Genomic DNA, 24,348 nt, shown 5'->3' with positions numbered 1-24,348 from the left:
GTTGCCTTCTCTGAGTTTCGCAGGGTTATGCTACAAAGAGGGTTGGGATGGTTGCCTTCTCTGATTTGTATAATGTTGTACTATAAACAAAAAAAACATTCTCTCCAATGCATTACTCTGTCTCACCCTGTACTTCTGTCAATCTATCCTCTATACCCCTCTCTGACTCATCTCATACCAAACCTCATTCTACTACTGTGAACTCCAAAATAACCCTCCCCTTACCCCTTCTGGCTCACCCCAAACCTCAGTTTACTACTTTGATCTCCCAAACAACCCTAACAAATTCCTCCTGATGTATCTCCCCTTTGCCTCATCCCAAACATCATTTTAGTTCTAGGATCTCCTTAATCTTTTTCTACAGACTCTTCCCTCCTCCATCTCTCCTTTACTCAACCCAAACATCAGCTGACTACTATGATATCCCAATTACCACCTCTGGATTCTTCCCTCTTCTATTCCTCCATTGTTCCATTCAATCCAACTAACAGACTTGCATGTCCACCACTCAGATTAACTCATCTTTCTCTATACTGATACTACACTCTTATTTCCCTTTACTAATCCACAACGAATCCTTTTGGTTTCCGGAGTAGCGTGCTACTCGCCAAAAAGCGCTTCAACGCCTCATCAGGGGTAGTAAGTGCTATATAAATACAATTACAATAAACAGGGCAGGGGTGGTTGCCTTCTCTGAGTTGTGTAGAGTTATATTATAAAAAGAGCTGGGGTATTTGCTTCCTCTGAGCTGTGTAGGGTTATTCTATAATCAGGGCTGGGATGGTTGCCGTCTTTGAGTTATATAGGGTTATGCATAAAAACGGCCTGGTGATGTATGCAGTGTTTTACTATAAAGTGTACTGGGGTGGTTGCTTCCTCTGAGTAATGTAATGCTATACTCAAGGCCATTGTAATTATGCGATTCTGCAGCCATGACAGTTTCTGCATAAGTATGTATTTAATGGATTTGCCACATAATCCACCAAGCTCATGCTTGCACATTTTAGCAAAAGTAATGTTTCTAGCTTAAACAGAGCAAAAGTTACTAAAATAATGTGTTGTACATTGTGCTGCCCGGGAGCACACCCTTTGCTGTAGAATATTGTATTCTCTGCTAAATTGGTACCGCAGAGGAAAACCCTTTGCCCTGCTCAGAGTTATACTATTATTAGGGATGAGTGCTTGTCACAGTTGAGATGTGCCTTGGACCATTGCAAGGAAGAACTTACAGAAAGTTGTGCTCTCTGGCAGACTGATCTTTCACTCATTCTTCTCTTTTCTTTTCAGTTCTTCGCCTTCTTGGTCAGCCTCTGCTATGCTGGACATACATATTTTTGTTTCATGGCTTGGAGATCAAGGACTTGAAGAGCCAGGCAAAATTATTTCAGACCCTAATCTGTGCACCAGTGAGACCACATCAGAGAGTGATGCAGATGTGTTTTAAAAATAGGATGCTTCTATGCTGCATTTTTGTTTTCTTATATTTTTTTAGTGTTTTTCTGCTCAGGGACAATTGCTTTCTCCTGCTGTGACTTTGGCAGTTTCCAATGATCATGTTACTGCCACCATGTACAGGACTTAAAATGACGGCGTCATGTCACTGATGCAAGATGTGGTTATACAAACACACTCTGTGCTACGAAGTTTGTCAGAGAGGCATGCGGCTTGAAGCATCCAGAACTGGCTTTTTTGGACAGAATGTGGTACAATTTGATGCATCGGAAGGAAGATCATTTCAAAGACCCAAGCTTTTCTCTGCTGGAACTTGTGGTGAACTGACTGTTTCTGATTAGGTCCGGTGTTATAAGCGCACTCTCTCACAAGTTATTTAAACTTTCTGATGGTGTTCTCGATGAAACTGAGTGCCACTGTAAGAATAAATTACTGTTATGAGAATGAGATAATGATGGGATGCTGCTGAGGTTTTGCCTTGAGGACACATGCACACGTTTGCAACACCACAAGGCCTGTAAGAAGAAATCCCATTCAGATGCTGCACAAGTGATCATTGTGTTACAGGTTTGGGGACTTAGGCTGGTTACTCCCACAATTTTCCTATGACTTTATGCATGTTGGGGGAATCATTGTTTTTGGTAAGATGTTTTGTTTCTGTAATGTTTTCTGGAGAACTATGGTTACTGCACAGTAACACGTCAATTGGGAGGCTGATTAAGCACTACCCCCGGATGAGGTCTGTCAATCTCAACAGAACACCATGTGTGATTCTTCAATGTGTCCTCGGGGTAGTAGCACAAATATCAACACACATGGACCAAGACATCATCAAAAACCAGAATGCGTAACATGCAACATTTAAGAATTAGGTAAGCTGTCTCAGTAGCACGTTCATCTACGTAAAGTTAAACTGTGGCAAGTAGACAGTTTCTATTTGTCAAGTAATTCCTGCCCCCTCTAAGTACCTACCTCTGGAAACATTTACAGCAGGTCCAAAGCAGGGTCACCTAACCTTCTTCTATCAGGATTATACCTCCTCTTCAACAAACATGAAGAACAGCTTAAAATATTCCTGCTCATCCTACCAGGATTCATCAGTCAATGCGGTAATCTCAACACCAAAGATGAACCTTTCTAACACCCTGACCAGATTACTACTCCAAACCTGTGTGATAAACCTGCTTGGACTAGAAGCAAACCTGGTCTTAGTTATTTGATGCCCTGCTAGTTCCAAGCCCGAAGAGGCTGCACCTTCACCTAATGTTTACTGTCCGGCACACCCCTAGCGTATGAGTAGCAGAGAAACAGCTAATCTTCTGGGTTTCCTGGGAAAAGTAAATCGGTGTTTTATGGTTGGTTCCCAGGCCTGGCCCTCCCACAGTCTTAGCATGGACCACGCATTGTACATTTTCAGTATAAGCAAAACACACCTGCCCGGCTGGCAGTGAGACCCACACTCCAGGCTAGAAATTGCTCACCAATGTGGTTTGGGTCAATTGGGAGTCCTCACAGTTGCACAGTTGGTCCTGTAACTCTAGAGCACCCTTGCCATGTGTACTCAGTCCTAAACACTGCCACCCATTCTTGCAAGAGCCAAATAGCCTCAGAACTCAGTCCGTCCTTTGCTGTTAAACAGAAGACTCTGTTGAATGCTGAGCATTGCCATCGGGTGCCACTGAGTCTGCCTTTTATGTCCATGGGTAGATGGGAATTGCAGTATAGTTCCCTCACTGTTTACGGCGTCAAAAACAGTCTTTCTTTCATGTTCATGCATCCACATTGGCATGAAGGTTCTTCACGTTTTTTTCAGGTGAACAGTAGTTTGAGATGAAACGTCCAACAGGTATGAAAAACAAGAGATGCTAGGAGATAACTGTTCACAAGTTCAAAGAAAACATTCGGATCTAGAACATTCTCTAATAAGTGTTCCACAGTGAACATTACATGAGACCAAATAAGGGCCTATCTTGCCTGTTGCCATACGCTAATCATTTATTAACAGTTGTCTAGTCTTAAGCAACACTTTTTGCATGGGTTAACTTTCCAGGAAGGCTGCAGTCTAGTTGAGAGTCCTGTCATGTACGATGACCCCGAAACTCACAGAAGGCTTCCCCTAAGGAAGGTCTTTTGTCTCGGGAGTAGTCTGGGCATACATGTACTGCATCACGGGCAATTACCAGCATGTAGGTTGGTTTGTTACAAGTTCTGTTTATGCGGTGGTTTGGGCATATATAGATCAGCAAGTAGGTTGGTTTGCTACCAGTGCTGTTTCTGCGGTGGTTTGGGCACATGCAGATCAGCAAGTAGGTTGGTTTGCTACCAGTGCTGTTTCTGCGGTGGTTTGGGCACATGCAGATCAGCAAGTAGGTTGGTTTGCTACCTGTGCTTTTTCTGAGGTGGTTTGGGCACATGCAGATCAGCAAGTAGGTTGGTTTGCTACCTCTGCTAGTTCTGCGGTGGTTTGGGCACATACAGATCAGCAAGTTGGTTGGTTTGGTACCTCTGCTGGTTCTCCGGTGGTTTGGGCACATGCAAATCATCAAGTAGGTTGGTTTGCTACTTCTGCTGGTTCTCCGGTGGTGTGGTACATGCAAATCATCAAGTAGGTTGGTTTGCTACCAGTGCTGTTTCTGTGGTGGGTTGGGCACATACAGATCAGCAAGTAGAGTTGGTTTGCTACCAGTGCTGTTTCCGCGGTGGTGTGGTACATGCAGATCAGCAAGTAGGTTGGTTTGCTACCTGTGCTGTTTCTGTGGTGGTTTGGGCACATGCAGATTAGCAAGTAGGTTGGTTTGCTGCCCGTGCTGTTTCCGCTGTGGTGTGGTACATGCAGATCAGCAAGTAGGTTGGTTTGCTACCTCTGCTGGTTCTTCGGTGGTTTGGGCACATACAGATCAGCAAGTAGAGTTGGTTTGCTACCTCTGCTGTTTCTATGGTGGGTTGGGCACACATAGATCAGTAAGTAGGTTGATTTGGTTCCCGTGCTGTTTCTGCAGTGGTTTGGGCACATACAGAAACGACAGCTAGAGCAGCAAGTAGAGTCTCTGAAAACATCATGCGCGGGGCACATAGATTCCTCTGCCAGCAACAAGACATCAGAGCTACTAAAATGCAGCCAAGTACTGTCCATGGAAGTGAATCAAGTGTAGCCGAAGGAGCAACTCAGATAGTTTATATGTGCAGGCAGGTGGAGTTTGCCTTGGAAATTGGCCCTAACCCTGGTGATAGAACAAGAGGAACAGACACCTGCGGATGTTGAGACACACCTGGGACCTGGGAAAGGAGATGCTGTTGTTAATTAACACAGCAGCAGCTAGCTCCTACGTCAACAGAAAACCACAATGGCCAGATATAGAAAGGTAGTTGTGGGTGGGGGTGGGGGTGGGGGTGGAGCTAAACTTGGTGGTAACATGGACTCAGGAGGTAAAGTTTCTATTAACATATGAAGAATATTTCAGACAAGAAAACAATGTACACATTTTTGAAAATCGTATTACTTGTTTTTAATGCTATGATTGTAATAATGTTATTTTTATTGTAGAAAAGAAATCCATTTCGCAAAAATGGGGTGATTCCTGTGTCAAAAGGAGACTGTGCAATGCAGGCAAAACATTTCAAGCAAAAAATATACAACTGCAATGCAGGACTCATTTCAAGTGCTCTCATAAACTCACCACCATCGCCAAAGCAGCGTTCCCTTTTGTTCATTAAAATGTTTTTGATGCAAGGTGAATATTTTCTTTTGTGTTTGCTAATCATCTGTCCTTTGGCCTTTGGGGTTCCAGCTGCTACATATACAGGTATCTTTCTGCTCACAGCAGTTCCAAAGAGGTGACGTCATTATGCCCACAAATATCACAGGACTGGGTATAGAAGATGTGAATTCTACTCCTTGACTTTCTTTGGGCCCACTTCACATTTTCAGTTTTTTTCTTCTATTAGCACAGGATTAAAATTTAGTTAGGAACCAGTATTTACCTACAATTTGAATCAATGGTCTCAAACATTTAACCACTTTGTTTTCAGGTTTTAAGGGGGTAAGATGGGTGAAAGGGGACCAAGCACAGGCATTTCCAAACTCACATTAAAAAGATAATCACACAGGTGAAGTGTGACAAAGATGAACTTTCGACAAAAAGGCATTCCAAATGCATCCTAGTAGGCACCTGCACGGTTATTGTCTTCAGAACTGGGCAGCACTCAGAGATCTAAGAACCAAACCCAGGGTCAGGTCTCCAGATCTCTGCACACAGCCCATTGGTTGCAATCAGGTGGTTCTCGACTAAGGAGCCCTTTCACGAAGGCATTTTCTGTTATGTAAAGTAGTACCCTTGTAGAACTCTTGTATGTATCATTACAGACCTTTGTAAATTGGCACCAAAACTTTTAAAATGGGAATATTCATAATCGATTGGTACAAATAGGGAGTTGGATGTTTCGGGGCTTATTGACAAAGTCAAGTAAGAGTGCGTAAAAGGGCAATCCTCTATCACTACTGCCCATACTCTTAAACTCTTTAGAATTGGCCAATACATACTTAGGCCCATATTTATACTTTTTTAGCACCACATTTGCGTCATTTTTTGACGCAAAAGCGGTGCAAACTTACAAAATACAATTATGGCCCATAGTTATACTCTTTTAGCAGCGCATTTGCATCATTTTTTGATGCAAAAGTGGCACAAACTTACAAAATACAATTACAGGCCCATATTTATACTTTTTTTAGTGCCTCATTTGCATAATTTTTGGATGCAAAAGCGGTGCAAACTTACAAAATATAATTGTAATTTGTAAGTTTGCGCCGCTGTTACGTCCAAAAATGACGCAAATGCGGCGCTAAAAAAGTTAAAATACGGGCCATATTTTGTACGTTTGTGCTGCTTTTGTGTCATAAAATGACGCAAATGCAGCACTAAAAAAGTGTAAATATGGGCCTTAATTCGTATTTCGTGAGCCAATGCTCCCAACCACTGAATCGCACACAAAGGCCACACCCTGATCCACCACAATTGGGAGGGTTGGAGGATTTCCACACTTGAGCAGTTGTGAGCCTCGCTGCAAAAAGCATAGAAGTAGCAGGAAATTAACTTGCAAACAGTCTCGGCCTTAACAATTGGAACTTGTGGTTGACTGAAACACTTGAGTATATTGTTCTTAAATCACTTACAAGATGCCCCCTCCTTCGTTCCCACCATTAGGACTGGTTTGCATTCCAGTGTCTTACAGAGAATAACACGGTGTAGTAAAACAAATCCCGGTATCTTTAAAAAAAAATTACATTCGTATAAACTCCACGGTGTACCACTTTCTAACAACATTTGTAATTTATCACCGTTAAAAAATCCCCTGCTTCTTTCAAAACAAACATCAGTAAATGTCATTTCCTTCACATTCAGAATTCTGCATTGAAACAACACGCGGGATAGACTTGGTGGGCCAAATTCAGAAATAAACTGGCTCCCATGGGTTAACGCCCATTTTTAGAGTAGATTTAGAATTGTTTTTTGAATTCACAAAATATTTTAGGAGTTGTCTAGAAAGCTGCAACATCTGCAGGCTCTAAGGCACAGTTCAGGAAAAAAACAACTTCACAAAATCTTGAAAATAAACTGTCACATTATCTTCAGACTTCTATAATACGAAGCATAAAATCTCAAAAATTTGCGGTAATCTTAAAATTTCCATTATGAGAAATCTAAAACTGCATACGTTCGCGAGCCCCCACCACTAGCACGCAGGAGTTTGGTGAACTTGACTTTTTGGTAGAGAAACACCTTATGTTGAATGGATAAGAATGTTGTATGTGGTGTATTTAGAGAAAAAAATGAGAAAACTGAGAATTTGGGCTAATAATGAGCAAAAGGATTATAATAGACCTTTTCAACTTTGTTTAAGGAAAACTTCTAATAAAAAGATTTAAAAATAACACGGGCAAAAGGATCAGACTTGATCGAGAATTAAGCCATGAAGAAATGGATGACTCTACAGAACAGTGATTGTCTGGCTCTGACGTCAATTGTGATCTAAAGGCCTACAAATGATCAGAATGGCATGTCCATGGACGCCATATATGGCTCGCTATGGGTTTCAGGTGCGACCTATGACACCTGGCCTCAGAAGTGGCAAAATCAGTGCCCTGAACACAAGGGTAACTTGCTGTTTTGGTCACTGGAACTCCGGTGTTCTTGTTTACTGCCCATTTTTTTTTATAATAGCCGATAATGGTTTATTATTCACTATTAGTGTAATAAAAAATGGAGCACCAGGATCTGGTATTAGATTTTTCTGGCAGCTTAGATAAGTAGATGTTCAAATGTGTCCTGTGTGCATGTTTGCGGGTGCGAGTTTGTGTGGGAGAGTGTGCGAGTGTGCTTGTCTGTACATGTGAGCATGTGTGTTTGAGGGAGAGAGAGAGAAAGTGAGTGTATGCGAGTCAGTGAGTGACAATGACTTACATGGTGTCTCAGTAAACAATTATGAGTCAGAATGAGTCACAATGAGTGAGAGTGAGTGAGAGTGGATGGGTGAGAATTAATGAGTAAGAATGAGCGTGAGGGAGTGGTAGAGTGTGAGAGAGTGTTAGAGTGACAGTGAGCAACAATTAGTGAGTATAATTGTGAGAAGGAGTGAAAGCAACAGTCAGTGCAAGTGATTGTAAGTGTGTATGTGAATGAGTTTGAACGAATGAGCAAGAAAGGGTGAGAATAAGTGAGAGTAAGTGAGAATGAAGGAGTAATTGTATGAGTGAGTGTGAGTGAGTGATAAAGTATGAGTGGGACATAAGGGTCGCCCAATGTATATAGACGGCATTAATGGCAAAATTATGGCACGTGCATATAGCATGTAGGTTTTGGCGTTCAGGGCCCCTGCAGCATATGAGGGGTAGTCTTGGCAAAATGCTGCCATGAAACAACTGAGATAATTTTTGACATACAGGGTCACCAAGAACACGTTTTGAAAAAATGGGGTCAGCTCCTGAGGAACTTCGGAATTCATTGGCTCTGCCTAACCATGAAAGGGCTTGAATGTTTAACGAGAGCAATTCTCGTATAATACTCAAACCATCTTTTCACATAAGTGTAGCAAATTTATGTGAAAATTGTGCTTTAAATGCACTGTAATACATATTTTTTCCAAACGTTCCTAGGTAAGAACCCCCTTGAGCCCTCCTAAAAGAGGTCTGGTTTTCTAGTTTCGCTGTTTTCTGCAACTCAGGGCAAATATTAATCTCCAACATGTTCAAAGATCATGTCAGCACCCTAACATAGGTGATATCTAACACAGACATGTCTGTTTTGTGATGTTATATTAATCATGCAGTTATTATTCAACTTCAGCAATGTCAATTGTTGTGGTGTCATCAGGGTTAAGATCATATGAAATCGTGTTCTGCGAGGAGTCGGGCTCTTAGGTCATATAATGACCCTTCCTGTGATGTCTTTAAGGTCAAAGGGTGTGTGACGTCACTTCTGCTGCTCCTGGCATTTTGGTGAATCAACGTAAATGGCCTGCTTTTTGTAAAATAATCCAATGGCGTATAATGGAATGCAAAGGCTGGAGTAGACGACACTAAATGTAGGTACTAATCGAAGGAAGAAAAAGTGATACATTTTTAAACCAGTTAAACTCCGGAAAGTGAAACTATATACAGCCAATCAGAACTGATGCAAACAATATAAAGTGGAGTTTTTAATTATTATTCTGTCATAAAACTGTTTTGTGTTTTTGTAATATGAGAATAAAATATATGTGTCTTTCATAGGCAGGTACTAGGAGGGGGAGGTGTGTTGGGGTCAGGAGAAGGCACGTGGGAGGAACAGGTAAGGACGGAAAAGTGCAGGAAGTGGGAGGTGAGGGGAGTCTCTAGAGCGAGGGGAGGAGCAAGGGCCCATCTGCACATCTGGACCACACCCAGCGCCATGGACAATGGTCCAACCGGCTACCATCACTACCCCTCATCTGACTCGCTAGCACCCAACACCAAGCGCCAACACGACTGCTGCCCCCGCTCCACACGGCATCGCATTGTTGGACCCTTCTCATGCACTCCCTGGAGCTTCTCTTGCAGAGTCACTCTTACTCCACCCACTGCACACACCTCACCATGCAGCGCCTGCATCCTGCTCAACACCAAATCTTTCTGCAAAAACGCCACAGAGGTCTGGGACCTCACTAACACGCACTCCGAGGACATCTTCTTTTTCACTAAAACCTAGCTTAACCCGTCATCCACTCCAGCCATCGTCAAAGCCATCTCTACCGGCTACAAGATTGACAGACGTGACAGGCACCACAAAGCCAGAGGAGGTCTTGTGATCATTCACAAAACTCCATCACCTGCACCCTCGCTTATCGATCACCAGGACCTTGCATCACCTTCAGCAACCTTATCACCGACTTCATCACTTCCACTGTCATCAGATTCAATGATCCTTTACTGCTCGGCGACCTCAACATTCATCTCAAAGACCCAACGGACCACAAAGTCACCACCCTCCTAGAAAGCTTTGATAACATCGAACTCACACAGCTCTATAGGCCCAACTAACATCGCTGGACACACACTTGGTCCAGTCTTCACAGCAGCAGCAAGATCGCCTTCAACCATCTCTCCCCACTCACATGGACAAATCACTCCATTGTACACTTCTTGATCAACACACCACAGTCCAACAAACCAAATACAGTTAACAACATCTGTGACAAATGGAACAACATAGCAGACGCAGACTGAACCCACACCCTCAGATCCAACCAACTCATACTCACAGGTGACCTGCAGAATGACCTACCCACTTTCAACAACTGGATCTCAGACTGTGTCAGAACTTGCACCCATGAAGAAAATCAGGCATACGAGAACTCACTCTCAAGCATGCTGATACACTAAAGACCTAAGAGACTCCAAGCACTATTGCAAACAACTAGACAGAAGAGTGAGAGCAAGCCAAGATAACACCTCCAGACGCCTACAAACTGCACTCAGAAGGCACCATGACCAGATCAAAGAAGCCAGGAAAGCTGCCCTCGTGCTAAGACTAGAATTCTGCTTCAATTCCAGCAAAGAACTTTTCAACATCGTCATAGAATTCATCAATCCAACGGCAGACACCAACTTCATCACCCCTCACAGGACCTCTGTGACAACCTTTCAGACTTTTTCCTCAACAAAATACTCAAAATCTACAGAAACCTCATACTCCAACCGAACATAGAAGACATAATCATGCAACTTCCCACCATCACCAGAAGCACCCACCTTTTAACAAACGGGAGCCCTCTCCAGTCCTGGAAAAAGAGATCAACAGGCAACTCTCAGCCCATCTAGAACAGCGCCACCTCCTGGACTCCACCCAGTCAGGATTCTGCAGCTACCACAGCATAGAAACCACAATTCTTGCAGCAACAGATGACATTTGGTCCATCATGGACAGAGGGGAAACCACCGCTCTCATCCTGCTTGACCTTTTGGCAGACTTCAACACAGTCTCCTGTGCCACCGTCATAGCCAGACTCCAGGACTCAGGAATTCAAGGAGCAGTTGGATTGCCTCCTTTCTTTCCAACAGAACTCAATGAGTCAGACTCTCCTTTTATACCTCCAAACACAAAAAGTTTGTTTATAGAGTCTCCCATGGCTCCTCCCTCAGCTGAATCCTGTTTAATGTGTGCATGGCACCTCTTGCCTGTGTCATTAAACCCACGGCATCAACATTGTCTCCTAATATGACAACACTCAGCTCATCAGCTCCCTCACTGACATGAACAACACCACCAGGACCAACTTCACCTCCTGCATGTCCAACGTGGCCAACTGGATGAAAGAGAACTGCCTTAAACTCAACAAGGACCAAACGGAGATCCTGATCTTTGAAAACAAGAGCTCCCCTTGGGACTCCTACTGGTGGCCACCTGACCACCACCACAGACCACACCAGGAACCTGCACATCATCGAAGATGATAAATGGGTGATGAATAAATAGGTCAACACTGTGATCACAACCTGATGCCTCATCCTCAGAATGCTGCGCAAGATTTTCAAATTTCTCCCCACGCATACAAGGCACACAGTCACCCAGGCCCTCATAACATGTAGACTCAACTACACTGGCTTTCCATCCAGAAACATTGCCAATTCAAGATGCTCATCCACACCTACAAAGCCATGCACAACACTAGATCAGCATACCTCAACGACCGACCTCAACTCTACCAACCTTCCAAACAGCTACGCTCTACCTCTCTCTCGCCCTCACATGGGTCCCCCGTATCCACAGAAGCAAGTCAGGAGGGTATCCCTTCTCCTTCATCGCCACCAAGAACTGGAATTAACTTCCTCAACACATAAGGACAACGACTTCACTCCTCAATTTCCACAAGAAACCGAAGCCCTGGCTGTTCAACTTGGAGCGCAGCCCAGCATATGTTCCTGCTCCAGCACCTAAATACCCTCACTGGTGATAATCTGTGCCTTACAAATCGACATAACATAATATGACATTACAATCCTTTGCTTAGCCACGGCTCTGTGTGTCAAGATTCCAAAATTTCACATGGTCACAGCAAGACAGCGCTCTATTTTGGCACTGGCATGCAAGGCTTGTAATGATCTTCGAATTTCACTCCATTCGATCCAGGGTGAGACCCGTTGCAGGAAAGAATTAAAAACTCATGTATTCTTGTTGGACTGATTGTGAGCTGTAAATGGACCTTTGGCTGAGTAGTGCTGGGAAACTAAAGCAGAGCAGTTGCATGCTTTGCAAATCTACATCATTCATTCATTCATTCATTCACTGCACCTAATCTAAGTGATCTAGTCAGGAAATAGTGCAAGAACTGGAGGATAGCATCCTGGGAACCATCTGATAGATGGCTCGGTGGACAATACAAAGAGCATTGAATTGGATTCTGGTCCTACTCAGCAGCCAGGAGAGGATGTGGGGTGCCTCTGAGACATGGTCAAGCCTTTTGAGGCCACAGAACAGATCCACCACCATGTTTTGAATTCTCTGGAGTTTGGCAACGTGGTAGTCTGAGGGGCGTCTCCATAGATTTGACAAGATAGTATTGTCACATTAGATAGGGGAAAAAGAAACATAAGAAGTTTCCTCAGTATTCACAAAAGGACAAAACATTATAGATTTTCTGTATCTGGGTATTCAGTCGTAATATCTGGTCAAATTAGAAGCCCAAATGCTTAACTTCGTTGGCCAACATAACAGGCCAAAGGGTTGGTTCCAGGCCAAGGGATTGTTCCCCTTTAGGAGAATTTCCATTTTCTTCCTTTGTCTGGCCAGTTATGTTTTTTTTTTCTTGTAGACCGGAATGTAAAGTATAAAAAACAGGTCTGTGTTGGCCATCTAAGAAATCAATTGCCTTAAGGGTTAAAAAAAACTTTTAAAAAGTGCAGCATACATGTTCTAAATTAAAGTTATGTAATGTTCCTTCAAAAGTATTCACTGAGAATAACTAAACTTCAAGAACAGTAGAAAATGCTGTCTAACAGAAGGAACAGGAAGAAACCAGTTCTCCCAGGGACCATCAGCAGGAACAAATTCATGCCTGAAATAAGCTGCTTCTCCTTCAGTGATGAAGCTGATAGAAACAGAGCTAACCAATAACCCACAGGGAATCTGGGTAATAAAACTCACAAAAGAAATGTTATTTGAGTAATTCAATTTTATCCTGCCAGAGTTCAATCTGCACAGTACAAATAAATAGGAAGGCCCATACAATACCTAGTATATTCACAAGAAACCTCATGCTTTAAAAAATCAGTATGAATGCAGGAATAGTGGCAATAAAATGCAAACGGCGCAGCGCAGAAAGTGACTATTTTTTGACACTGTAGACTATAGCACAAAATAATCCATGTATATGCACGGAAAAATGGGCTGCCTTTGACCATTAAAATAGCTCAAAATCCTTTTATGTGCTGAGAAAAGATCGGCCCTTTCATTGGTTGTCAACGTTTCAGCCACAATAGTCTCAATTGGGACCAGGTCTTCATCAGGACTATTAGTTTTAAATAATGACAGTCAATGAAACAATAAGGGATGTCATCAACATACAGTTGCTAGAGCTGCAATTGTAACTCATTACTGACCTGAATTGTATATTTGCCACATTTATACATACCACAGGTTTCTATTAACACACAGTGACTCACTGATGTATAGGTTGCCCATTGCGGCTATGGAAAACAAACTTCATTATCTACTGAATCGAAGATACACCTTTTTGACTTCATGCTTTGAGAATCAGTATTCTGTTAGCAGGCTTTTAGGCCCATATTAATACTTGGTTTGCGCTGAATTAGTGTCATTTTGTTTACACTAATTCAGCGCAAACCTACCTCCATATTTATACTTTGGCGCTAGACACATCTAGAGCCAAAGTTATGGAGTTACCATTGTTTTCTGGATGTGAAAACCTACCTTGCGTCAATGAGATGCAAGGTAGGCTTTCCCGTCCAGAAAAGGACGATATGGCCTTCGCGCCATATTTATCCCCTGTGCTAAAATCCAGCACGGTGGGATGGGGGCATAAATAATGGTGCTAAGCTTGCTTAGCACCATTATGTAACGCCTGGGTATGGGCAGGCGTAAGGGGACCTTCAGGCATATTTCCATGGTCAGAGACCATGGAAAGTGCCCACAGGTGCCCTTCCCTGGCCCCAGGGACACCCCCACCCACACCAGAGGGACACCACAGGATGGGGGAACCCATCCCAGGTAAGTCCCGGTAAGTATTTTTTTTTCCCCCGCTCGTGGCCCTGACTTGGGGACCCCTGCATGGCGCTGGCCCCAATGGCCATGCACAGGAGACATTTGTCCCCTGGGCATGGCCATTGGGGTGGTGGGCATGGCTCCTGTCTTTACTAAGACAGGAGCCATGTCCATGGGGGTTGTGTGCCAGAAAATGGCGCAACACTGCATAGAGGCATTTTTCTGCCTTTAAACAGTGTATCGCCATAATTCGGCGCACAAGCCCCAGCTTCCCCTATGCCTCCCCCGCCCTGTTAGAGTCTTTTCCAAGTATAAATAAATATGGCGCCCGGCCGGCGTCTTGAAATGGCGCTAGCCGGCGCTATACTTTTTCTCGCAAAACTACGCTGGCGCAGCTTTGCATGAAAAAGTATAAATCTGGCACTTAGTGAGTTGATATAAGATCTAGAAACTTTTAACCAAATGTCAGGTTGGACAACCCAGTGTAGTGCCCAGCTAAGTAGACTGTGATCATAATAAGTATCATCAAAGGACCTGCGGAGCTGCTCCAAGCTGCCAACACAATGAAAAAACATAAACTGTGCATCTCTAGCTATCACACCTCTTCATCCACCACACTGCTTAGCACTGCATCCTATCACGACAACACGATAACTACTTCCCACAATGAAAGACAACACTCTTCCAGCCACACAAGCAAGGCGGCCTGTGTAGGCAAGCACTTCAGTGGCCCACATGGGGAGGGTAAACGTTATATTATTAATGCTGCAAGACAGTACAGTTGTGAACCGCTGATAAGGCAAAACAATCTCTTTCCTCGAAATCCCTAGTGTGAAGGGGGTCAAGTTTGCTTGTGATCCACAAGAGGGCAGCATACACCTAATAAAGATGCAAACATTTTAACTAGCATGCTTTAACTTTCAGCTTTAACCATTCTGTATAGGAAAGTCACAATCTCTAAGTATATTAGTGTTATTGGTACCCGTCTTTTGGAGTTGTAAGCAATTGTCTCGTGACATGGTTCTGCTGCTTTGAGACAAGACCCTTCAATGCCTTATTAACCACGCCTTGATCTACCGAGAAATTGTGTATACATTCTAGAAGCTCGATAGCAAGTCTCTCCTAACTTGATTTTATCACATCCAGAAATCTAAAGCAACAGGATGTTTTGTGTTCTTGCTGTGCCTCGTCCTATTCCCAAATGTCCCCTGAGGTCAGAGTAAGGCAGATGTAACAGTAAGACCCATATTACAACTGGGGTACAGTCCCAGGTGCTTAGCATTCTCACAGTAAATATTGAAAGCGCGAGGTATAGGAGTTACGATCTGTGCAATTTGCACATCATAAAATACACGTTTTCCCCCATTTTCAGGTCTGCAAACTCAAAAAATAGGTATTTGCACGCACTATTTGCACTGGACTTTCCCAAGCAAAAAATATATGGGCAATATACTAGGGTTGCAAAGAGCGCCTAAGGTTTAAATGCTTAGCTCCTCTAAGCAGCTTCACATTTTCCATCTCTAATGCTGTTAAATTGACCTGCGGAAAGGCCTGTATCTCTGAATCTGATACGTTGGAGTGTTTCTTTCACGATAATAAATTTAAAACATATTTTCACCTATTTTGAGATGTTTGCCATGCAGCATCTTTTCATCATTTTCAGTATTCTGAAGTGTTTCAAATTTATCAGTGCATTAGGATCGCTTCTTCTGAGAGATTCAGGCCCTCATTACAAGTTTGGTGGAATAGGGAGAGGTAATTAGCACATGTGGTAAAAAGTATATTACACTAGAGTGAGGTAATGACGGGGCCTACTAAATACCACTTCTTCCCAGGTTTTAATTTCAGAATGAGGCATAACGTGCAGAATCTGTATTTAACATTGAGGCTCATATTTATGGGCTTTGTGCCGAAGGGCAGCACAGCAAGTCACCTTGCGATGCTGCCAGTGCTTAATTTGTGTTTGTTGTTTCCGGTGCTGAGCACCGGCACTGATTTTTGAAGGCCGGCGCTTACTTTTCTGCCTCAAGCATTTGCTGCGAGCAAAAGACACACATGGGAAAGACGAAGGAAGAGAAAAACAAAATGGCTTTACAATAGGAGAAAGCAGAAAGCTGCCATAGTATTCTCTGCTCGCACATTTAATTGCAGCAGCGTGTGTTTCAGAGGAGGGCTTTTGGCACCGGCACGTTTTGATTTACAAATTAAGCACTGGATGCTGCCCTGCAGCACAGGGAAAGGGCAAGAATGAGTCATATTTATCCAATATGGTGCATTCCTGTCCCTGGCGCTGGCCCCGCTTTGGCAGCCTAGCACCAATGCAGGCACCCTTGACCCATGGTGCAAGAGTACCTGCGGTGCAAGTAGGATTGTTTTTGTAAGGAAGGGGCACCTTCTTGCACAAAAACAGTCCTGAGAGGCTTTTTCCTATTTCTGTGTGTGCTGCAGAATGCAGCACACATAGAAATAGGAAAAAACAAGGAGAAGTAAAGATATTTCTCCTCCTTACGCCTCACCCGGGGGTGTAGGATTTTGGAGCATACCCAGGTTTAACAGGTTTGGTAAATCTGGGAATGTGTCAAAAACCATGGGAGTTGTGTAGGAACATCAACACAACGCCTATGGAATGCCTCGCTCATGCAGAACAAGGTAACGCAGTGATTTGCGCTGCGTTGCCTAATTCCATATTTGTGAAGCCATTCAAATCCACGCAAAGTGGTTTTGTGTGACTTCAAAAATATGTCTTAGTGGTTTGCGTCATGCATGTACCACACTGTGTGGTGCAAGCATGACGCAAACCCCTGGAAAATATGTCCCTGAATGTTTTGCCTTTTTTCTAGCCTTTTTCCCCAGATAGGTTTCAGCAGTCTCAACCTGTCTGAATCTATCAAGGAAAAAATATGAGAGGGTGATAATTACCACATAACTCATAATTCCAATCAGTGTGCAATTGCTTGTTCGCACAGGGATGGTAATGCAGCCCTTAATTTGTAATGAGGGCTTCAATAGCGTAGGCAGCAGAACTCATTTTCTACAGTTATTTCAATGTTCCTCATAGGAGAGCATCTTGTCCAAAGGGTGTACGTAGCAGTAGCTCCCCGCCCTTTGCCTCCTGTGCCTGCTGCCATGAACCCCAGAGAGCAAGCGACAGAGGCAGCAGCCGTCACCCTTCAAAATCAGCCCTCAGTGGCTCCAGTCCCCTGCGGAAATGTGCTATGGAATAAATGGTCAATCCGGCCCTTCACACCAGAAAATCAAGACTTTAAAAGCAGCAACAAACCGAAGACATCCTTTGTTGTTTTAAGCCTACAATGTGCTGCACACAAGTACAAAATATTTCATTATTTTAAAACAAGCATTAGCAAAGCCAATAGGTCTGGCCTATGAGAGAGTTATTGGCTTTGGCAATGTATTTTAACCATGTTGTGCATCAGTGTGGCTGCTGTTCAGCATGGTGTAGTGGCGTCTTGGCGTGGTATGGGGTAGAATAGATTGGGGGAGATTGGAGTGTAATAAACGGGTAGAGTGGAGTGGGGGCGATTTGGGTAGCATGGAGTGTGGTAGTTTGGGGTAGAGTGGAGGGGGCAGATTGGGGCAGAGTGGGCTAGAATAGGGGTAAATTGGGGTAGAGTGAGGTAGACTGGAGTGGAGTAGATTGGGGCAGATTGTAGTGAAGCAGAGTGGGGTTTAGTTGGATGGAGTCTGGTAGATTGGAGTGGGTAGATTGAGGTAGATTGGAGTGGGGTAGATTGGATTAGGGTACATTGGAGTGAGGTAGATTGGAGCGGTGTAGATTGGATTGGGGGAGTGGAGAAGATTGATGTGAAGTGGTGTAGATTGAATTGGTGTAGAATGGGGTGGATTGAGTAACTGGGGTGGAGTGTGGCAGACTGAAGTGGAGTGGGGTAGATTGGGGTAGACTGGATTGGGGTGGGGTAGACTGGAGTGGGATGGGGTAGACTGAGGCTGAATGGAGTGAGGTAGTTTGGGGTACACTGGAGAGGGGTAGCAAGGAGTGGGGTAGGTCAGAGTAGATTGGGGTAGAGTGGGGTGAGGTATATTGGGGTAGATTGAAGCTGAGTGGGGAAAATTAGTGAAGAGTGGAGTGGGGTGGATTGGGTAGACTGGAGTGGGGTGGAATGGGGTAGACTGGAGTGAGGTAGATTGAAGTGGAGTGGGGTAGATTGGAGTGGAGTGGGGCAGACTAGTGCAGGGTGGGTAGATTGGAGTGGAGTGTGGTAGATTGGAGTAAGGCAGATTGGGTGGATTACAGTAGGGTAGGTTGAAAAGGAGTGGGGTAGATTGGGGTGGACTTGGGCAGATTGGAGTGGGATAGATTTGAGTGGGGTAGTTTGGAGTGGGGTTGATTTGGGAAGAGTGGAATGGGGTATATTGGGGTGGGGTACAGTGGTGTGTGTAGATTGAGATGGGGTAGATTGGATTGAGGTACATTAGGGTATAGTGGGGTAGGATGGAGTGGACTAGAGTGGAGTGGAGTAGATTCTAGTGGGGTAGATTGGAGTGGGGTAAATTGGAGTGAAGTGAGGTGGGGTAAACTGAAATGGGGTGGAGTGGGTTAGATTGGAGTGGAGTGGGGTTGATTTGAGTAGAGTGGGATACATTAGATTAGATTAGGTGAATTAGGGTACAGTAGATTGGAATGGAAAGATGCACAGTGGAGTGGGGTAGATTGGAATGGAGTGGGGTAGATTGGAGTGGAGGGGGGTAGACTTGGGTAGATTAGAGAAGGATAGATTGGAGCGGGGTAGTTTAGAGTCAGGTAGACTGGAGTGGGGTAAAATGTGAAAGAGGGTAAGATTGGATAAGGTTGGAGTGGGGTCGATTGGATTGTTTTAGAGATGGAGTGGGGTAGATTGGAGTAGATTAAATTGGAGTGCGATAGATTGGAGTGGGGAGTAGGGCAGATTAGAGTGGGGTAGATTAAATTGGGGTAGAATGGCGAAGATTGGGGTAGGCTAGGGTGGAGTAGGGTTAATTGAGGTAGACTGGAGTGGAGTGGGTAGATTGGAGTGGAATGGGGTAGATCGGAATGGAGTGGGTAGATTGAAGTGGCATGGGGTGGGGTGGGGTGGATTGCAGTGGAGTTGTGTAGACTGGGCTGAATTGGGGTAGATTGAAGTGATGTATATTGGGGTGGATTGGAGTGGAGTGTGGTAGATTGGGGAAGAGTAGGGTGGATTTGGTAGATTGGAGTGAAATGGTGTGTGGTAGACTGGAGTGGAGTGGGCAGACTAAAGTGCTGTGTGGTTGATTGGAGTGGGGTAGTTTGGAGTGGGGTAAATTAGGATTGAGTGGGGTGGGTTGTTGTAGATTGAAGTGGGGTACATTAGAGTGAAGTGGAGTGGGGTAGATTGGTTAGAGTGGAGTTGGATAGATTGGAGTGGAGTCGGGTAGACTGGAGAAGAGTGGAATGGGGTGGATTGGGTTAGTTTGGAGTGGAGTGGGGTAGATTGGAGTGGAGTAGAGTGGGGTGGAGTGGAGGGGGTACATTGGAGTGGGGCAGACTGTGTGGATTACAGTTGAGTAGGTTGGAGTGGGGTAGTCTGGAATGGAACAGATTGGAGAGGGGTAGTTTGGAGTTGAGTGGATTGGAGTAGATTGAGGTGGTGTAGAGTGAGGTGGGGTAGACTGGGTTGGTGTAGATTGGAGTGGAGTGTGCTGCACTGGAGTAGAGCAGATTGGGTGGATTAGAGTAGGGTAGGTTGGAGCAGAGTGGTGTAGACTGAAGTAGAGTGGGGTAGAATGGCGTGGGGTAGATTGGAGTGGAATGGGTAGATTTGGGTGGAGTAGAATAGGGTAGATTGGAGTGAAGTGGAATGGAATGGGGTAGATTGCAGTGGAGTGGATTGGGCTAGATCAGAGTGCAGTGGGGGTAGGCTGGAGTGGAGTGGGGTAAGTGGTGTGGAGTCCAGGGGCATAGAGTAGAGTAGAGTGGAGTGGCATAGAGTGTTGTGGAGTGAAGTGGTGTTGCGCGTTGTAGAGTGTCTTGGATTGGAGGACCGTAGAGCTGAGTGGCATGTCATAGAGTAGAGTGGAGTGTCATAGAATGGAGTGGGAGTGGCATGGCATAGAGTGGATTAGAGTGTGCTAGAGTGGAGTGGTGTAGAGTAGGGTATTGTAGAGTGGAATAGAATAGTGTAGTGTGGAGTATGCATGGTGTGGTAGTGCAGTGCCATTACAGACAACACATTTGCAATTAAAATGACCATTGCATTTGCACAGACATGCAGTTTTACCACACACAAATGATAATGTGAAGAAATGTCATCACCTAATGTACTGATGTGTTTTCATCGTGCTAAAAAATTTGTTTACACCACACTTCAGAATTACAAAAAAAATTGCTTCATTTTTACATTCTGATGTATTCTGAAATATCAGCACAGTTCATTTTTGTTGTGTGCTAGAAAGCATAACATCCTACAGCCTGTCCTCTCGCATGGTTACTCAGTAGGATGGGTTAACACATACATTCTCTCAATTTGAAGTCAGGAAAAGAAAAGTAAAACACCAAGCTCCCTTGGAATACAAAGCCTGACACTTGACCTCTGTCTTAGAATGCACAGCAAATGTAACAAAATAAGAACAAGATTTAGAAGCCTGTTTACAGAAAGTGAGTTCTTGGAACGATACAGTAAACAAGGGACGCTCACAGGAGAAACAAACTCAAGCTGGACAGCCTAAAACAAATACAACCAGCAAATAGACAGCAAGCAAATGTGAGCTACAAACCACAAGCCAATAGTGAGCAATGGGCGAAATGCATTCCCAGGGAAGCTTTCCAAATGCCCACAAGAAGTCATAAGCAGACCAGACAGCTGTGCGGTCTGGTAGGCTTCAACCTAAAAAGGCTGCAGGCAAAAGCAAAAATGGAAATAAAACACACATTAGCAAGCACTTTGAACATTGATGAAAAGAGTAAAATTTTTAGTGATAGGTGAAAAGAGTTATTGGAATGTATGTAAAGTGGTTGGGTCTCAGATTGTGAGGACAAAGCTGAAATGTAAATACATTGCATTAAACATTACCTTTCGCCATGCCCTGCCTCTCTGCTTGAAACACTCATAGCTGACCTCTTTAGCCTGGCTCGGCACCTTTGCAGACACACTTACCCTTATTCAACTTGCTGTGATGAGCCACAATTTGAATTCACATTATCCACTCATGCAGAGCTTTTGATTCTGCAACAGTGGGCAACATGGTGGGCAACATGTCAAGTAAAACTCAATTTTTATGTCTCACATATATTAAGACTTAGCTGTGTGGAGGCGGACCAATTGTTTTGAATACATAGCACATATTTTGAATGTGCTTCGGGTTAACTTCTTCCTTGTCTGCCTCAGTTGTCTGCTTTCGATTCAATGACTTTCCTGCCTATTCTTGTTTGTCCTGCAGGAGTATTTCAGTTCCGTTGTATCCAGCTGGATGGGTTGCTCCCTTCCACAGCATAATTGAGGTGGCTCTTTTATCTCTGGCACTGACCAAGATCTTTGATTTTACTACAATTTTATGTATACTATGCTTTCATTCAGCCAAATTCCTTCACCCACTGATCTGTGTTGCGTCATTCACATTTTAGTTGTACCTACTGCAGCATTCATCATGGTGTAGTGGGTCAGCCCACTTCAGCCATTGGCTAACTTCACTGTGAGTGACAGCATTCTACCCTTTCATAAGGAGCGAATCCTCACAGAACGTAGTTACCTTCAGTTCCAGGGTCTACTGTGGCAATGTCTGCCTTTGAGACCAAAATCATTTGTGCTTTTAGCAATGTTCTTCTTTCATATTGTTGAGGGCTTGCCACTTCCCTCTACAATAATATTTTACAAAAACTTTGACAAAATAAAACAAGCTTTGAAAAAGCTAAAAGCTGGCAGCCAGCATCAGACCTATTGGCTTTGCCAATGTTATTTTTTCATATTGGTGAGAGCTTGGCAGTTCCCCCAACAATAATATTTTACAAAAACCATGACAAAATAAAACAAGCATTGAAAAAGCCAAAAGCTGGCAACCAGCATCAGACCTATTGGCTTTGCCAATGCTTGTTTTATTTTCTATGGAGCAGTCCTTAGAAGTGCAAGTTTCCCTTCTCTCGCTTCTTGTTTTTTCTTCCCTCTTCATGCTCTTGTTTGCTTCTCCCTCCCCAGTGATCCAAGACCTCCTCCCTTTGTGACTTATTTTCTTGAAAATGGTTCCATGAATTACGGTGCATGTGGACCGACGTGTGACGACGCATGCGTGGTTACGCATCACACCACGACCTCCTTGGAACTGGCTTTCTGTACAAAACCGATCTCAATGCTGCTGGTATCGGGTACATGTGCGACTTGACACACGCACTCACATGACCATGGCAAAAAGCAGTGTTAAAGCAAATAATTCGCCTCTCTCTCTCTGCTTCTCCAGCTGAAGCGCCTTAAGTCCTGTCGCCGCATTATTGCAATTTGACTTTAAAAAAGAGTTTTCTCATCTCACGAAACCGTAGATAAGTAGTGAAGGGCATGTGCACCTCACAGGACATTTCAGGCTGACATAAACGCATGCCCCGAGGACCGCTTTCCCTAGACAGCATTGTTGTTTTAGAAAAAAGATCCTATGTGAAGGAGCTGCTGGTTAGCAGGGACATTTGTGCTAAATTTAGATGACCTTTGCCAGAGAATGAATGTAAGCCCTTATTAGGAAAAGTCTACATACAGTTTAAGTCAGAAAAACATTTAGGCCTCTATTCAGTTCATTTAAAGGGCTGACTTGATATAGACTGCTGGCTAGCAAATATTTTAAATCAGAGAAACGTTGTTTACTTGAACTCCATGCATGGAAAACTCGATATGTGCCTGATCCAAGCGTGTTCTATCCTCGCGAACCTCTCCAATGGCCCTTCCCGCATGGTTTCTCCACATAGGTGAATATCTCGGCTCTTCATTTGCTCTGGAACAATTCTTCAACATGTGATGAAGCACATCTGCTCTTTCGAGCCTGATTCTGCATGTGAACGCAAGATGTAACTTGTTTAATTTGTTCCGTCCCCATTTATGAGCCAGTTGGAGTGACACCAGACCATCAAAGTCTTAATTAGTTACCTGGCGTGGATTATTCATTTTGAAATATTAATTTAATGGAAAACGTAGCTGAAGGTTTTGTATGGTGGTGCGTTGAATGCATGGGATGGTTTGCTTGAGTGCGCTTCAACGCCCCGTCAAGTGTACTAAGCGCTATATAAATGCAATTGAAAGACAGCACACAACATACTGATTATAATGGCTCACGCCGTGCAGTGACTTTTCTTTGTCTGAATAGGACTTCTTGTAATGAACTCGAAATATATTGCAAGTGCTTGTGCGAGCTCCACAGAGTTCCACTGGGAAACTTTCCTATATTTTTATATTTTTATGTACTGGCTCTTTAGCGCCGCTGGATGGAATTGTTTTATTGAATTTAACAAGAAAATTGGTAATGAAGCATGAGCTATCACATATCTTTGTTCTGCTAAAAAAGATTTCCATTGCTTTAAATTTGTGGTGAAGTGTCCCTCGGTTTAAGCTTGACACAGTGAATGCTCTTTATGAAAATAAGTCAAGTGCTTTGCCATCTTGCACCAGAGGGCACTTGCTTAGGACCATGAGACAAGAGCAGCTGTCCCAACACTCTATAGTCCTTCTTCTGTGTCAATGTCTCGCTGGCGCTGCTCTTCCAGGCTCCAGCACAGGCCTCACTGAAAGCAGTAAGGTTGTATGGAAGCAAGTTGAGCCTGAGACTGTGATCAGTGAGCCAAAAAGCTGCAAATGTCAACGAGATGTGGGTGTGTGCATTTCTGGTTGTGATGTAGGTTTATACTTGTGCCGGTTGTATGGGGATGTTGTTTAACTGTTGCTGGGTATTATAGCTTAGTCCACTGATGCTCCGGACAGTTTAAAAGAGGTGTGATTAGGGGGTGTGTGATAATAAAGTAATGGAGTTGTGTACTGAAACAGTGGTCCTTATGGGGTAAGCCTAAATATTACTCACAAAAGCAACATTTGGAGACAAGGATGTGGAGTGCGCCCGCATTTTGACAGCACCTAGCAGTTATGCACCCCACATTGCTCACACAGGCTTGACGCCGCCACAGTGCCTTGCCCTGACCTACAGGTCTGTTGACATG

At 43.9% G+C, this 24,348-nt stretch overlaps 1 protein-coding gene across 1 annotated transcript in view; it reads left to right on the top strand.

Moving 5' to 3' along the window:
- Window positions 1-5,188, top strand: part of CMTM8 (CKLF like MARVEL transmembrane domain containing 8) — a 76,953-nt gene extending 71,765 nt beyond the window's left edge. The window contains exon 4 of the mRNA XM_069211995.1: window positions 1,288-5,188. Within this exon, the coding sequence (XP_069068096.1) occupies window positions 1,288-1,365 (78 nt within the window). The 3' untranslated portion in view covers window positions 1,366-5,188. The remainder of the gene's footprint in view (window positions 1-1,287) is intronic.
- The last annotated feature ends 19,160 nt before the right edge of the window (window positions 5,189-24,348 follow it).

This window comes from Pleurodeles waltl, chromosome 10, assembly GCF_031143425.1.
Source record: "Pleurodeles waltl isolate 20211129_DDA chromosome 10, aPleWal1.hap1.20221129, whole genome shotgun sequence".
Lineage (NCBI taxonomy): Eukaryota > Metazoa > Chordata > Amphibia > Caudata > Salamandridae > Pleurodeles > Pleurodeles waltl.
The sequence above is the reverse complement of the archived record's forward strand: the minus strand, read 5'-3'. Positions and strand labels throughout refer to the sequence as shown.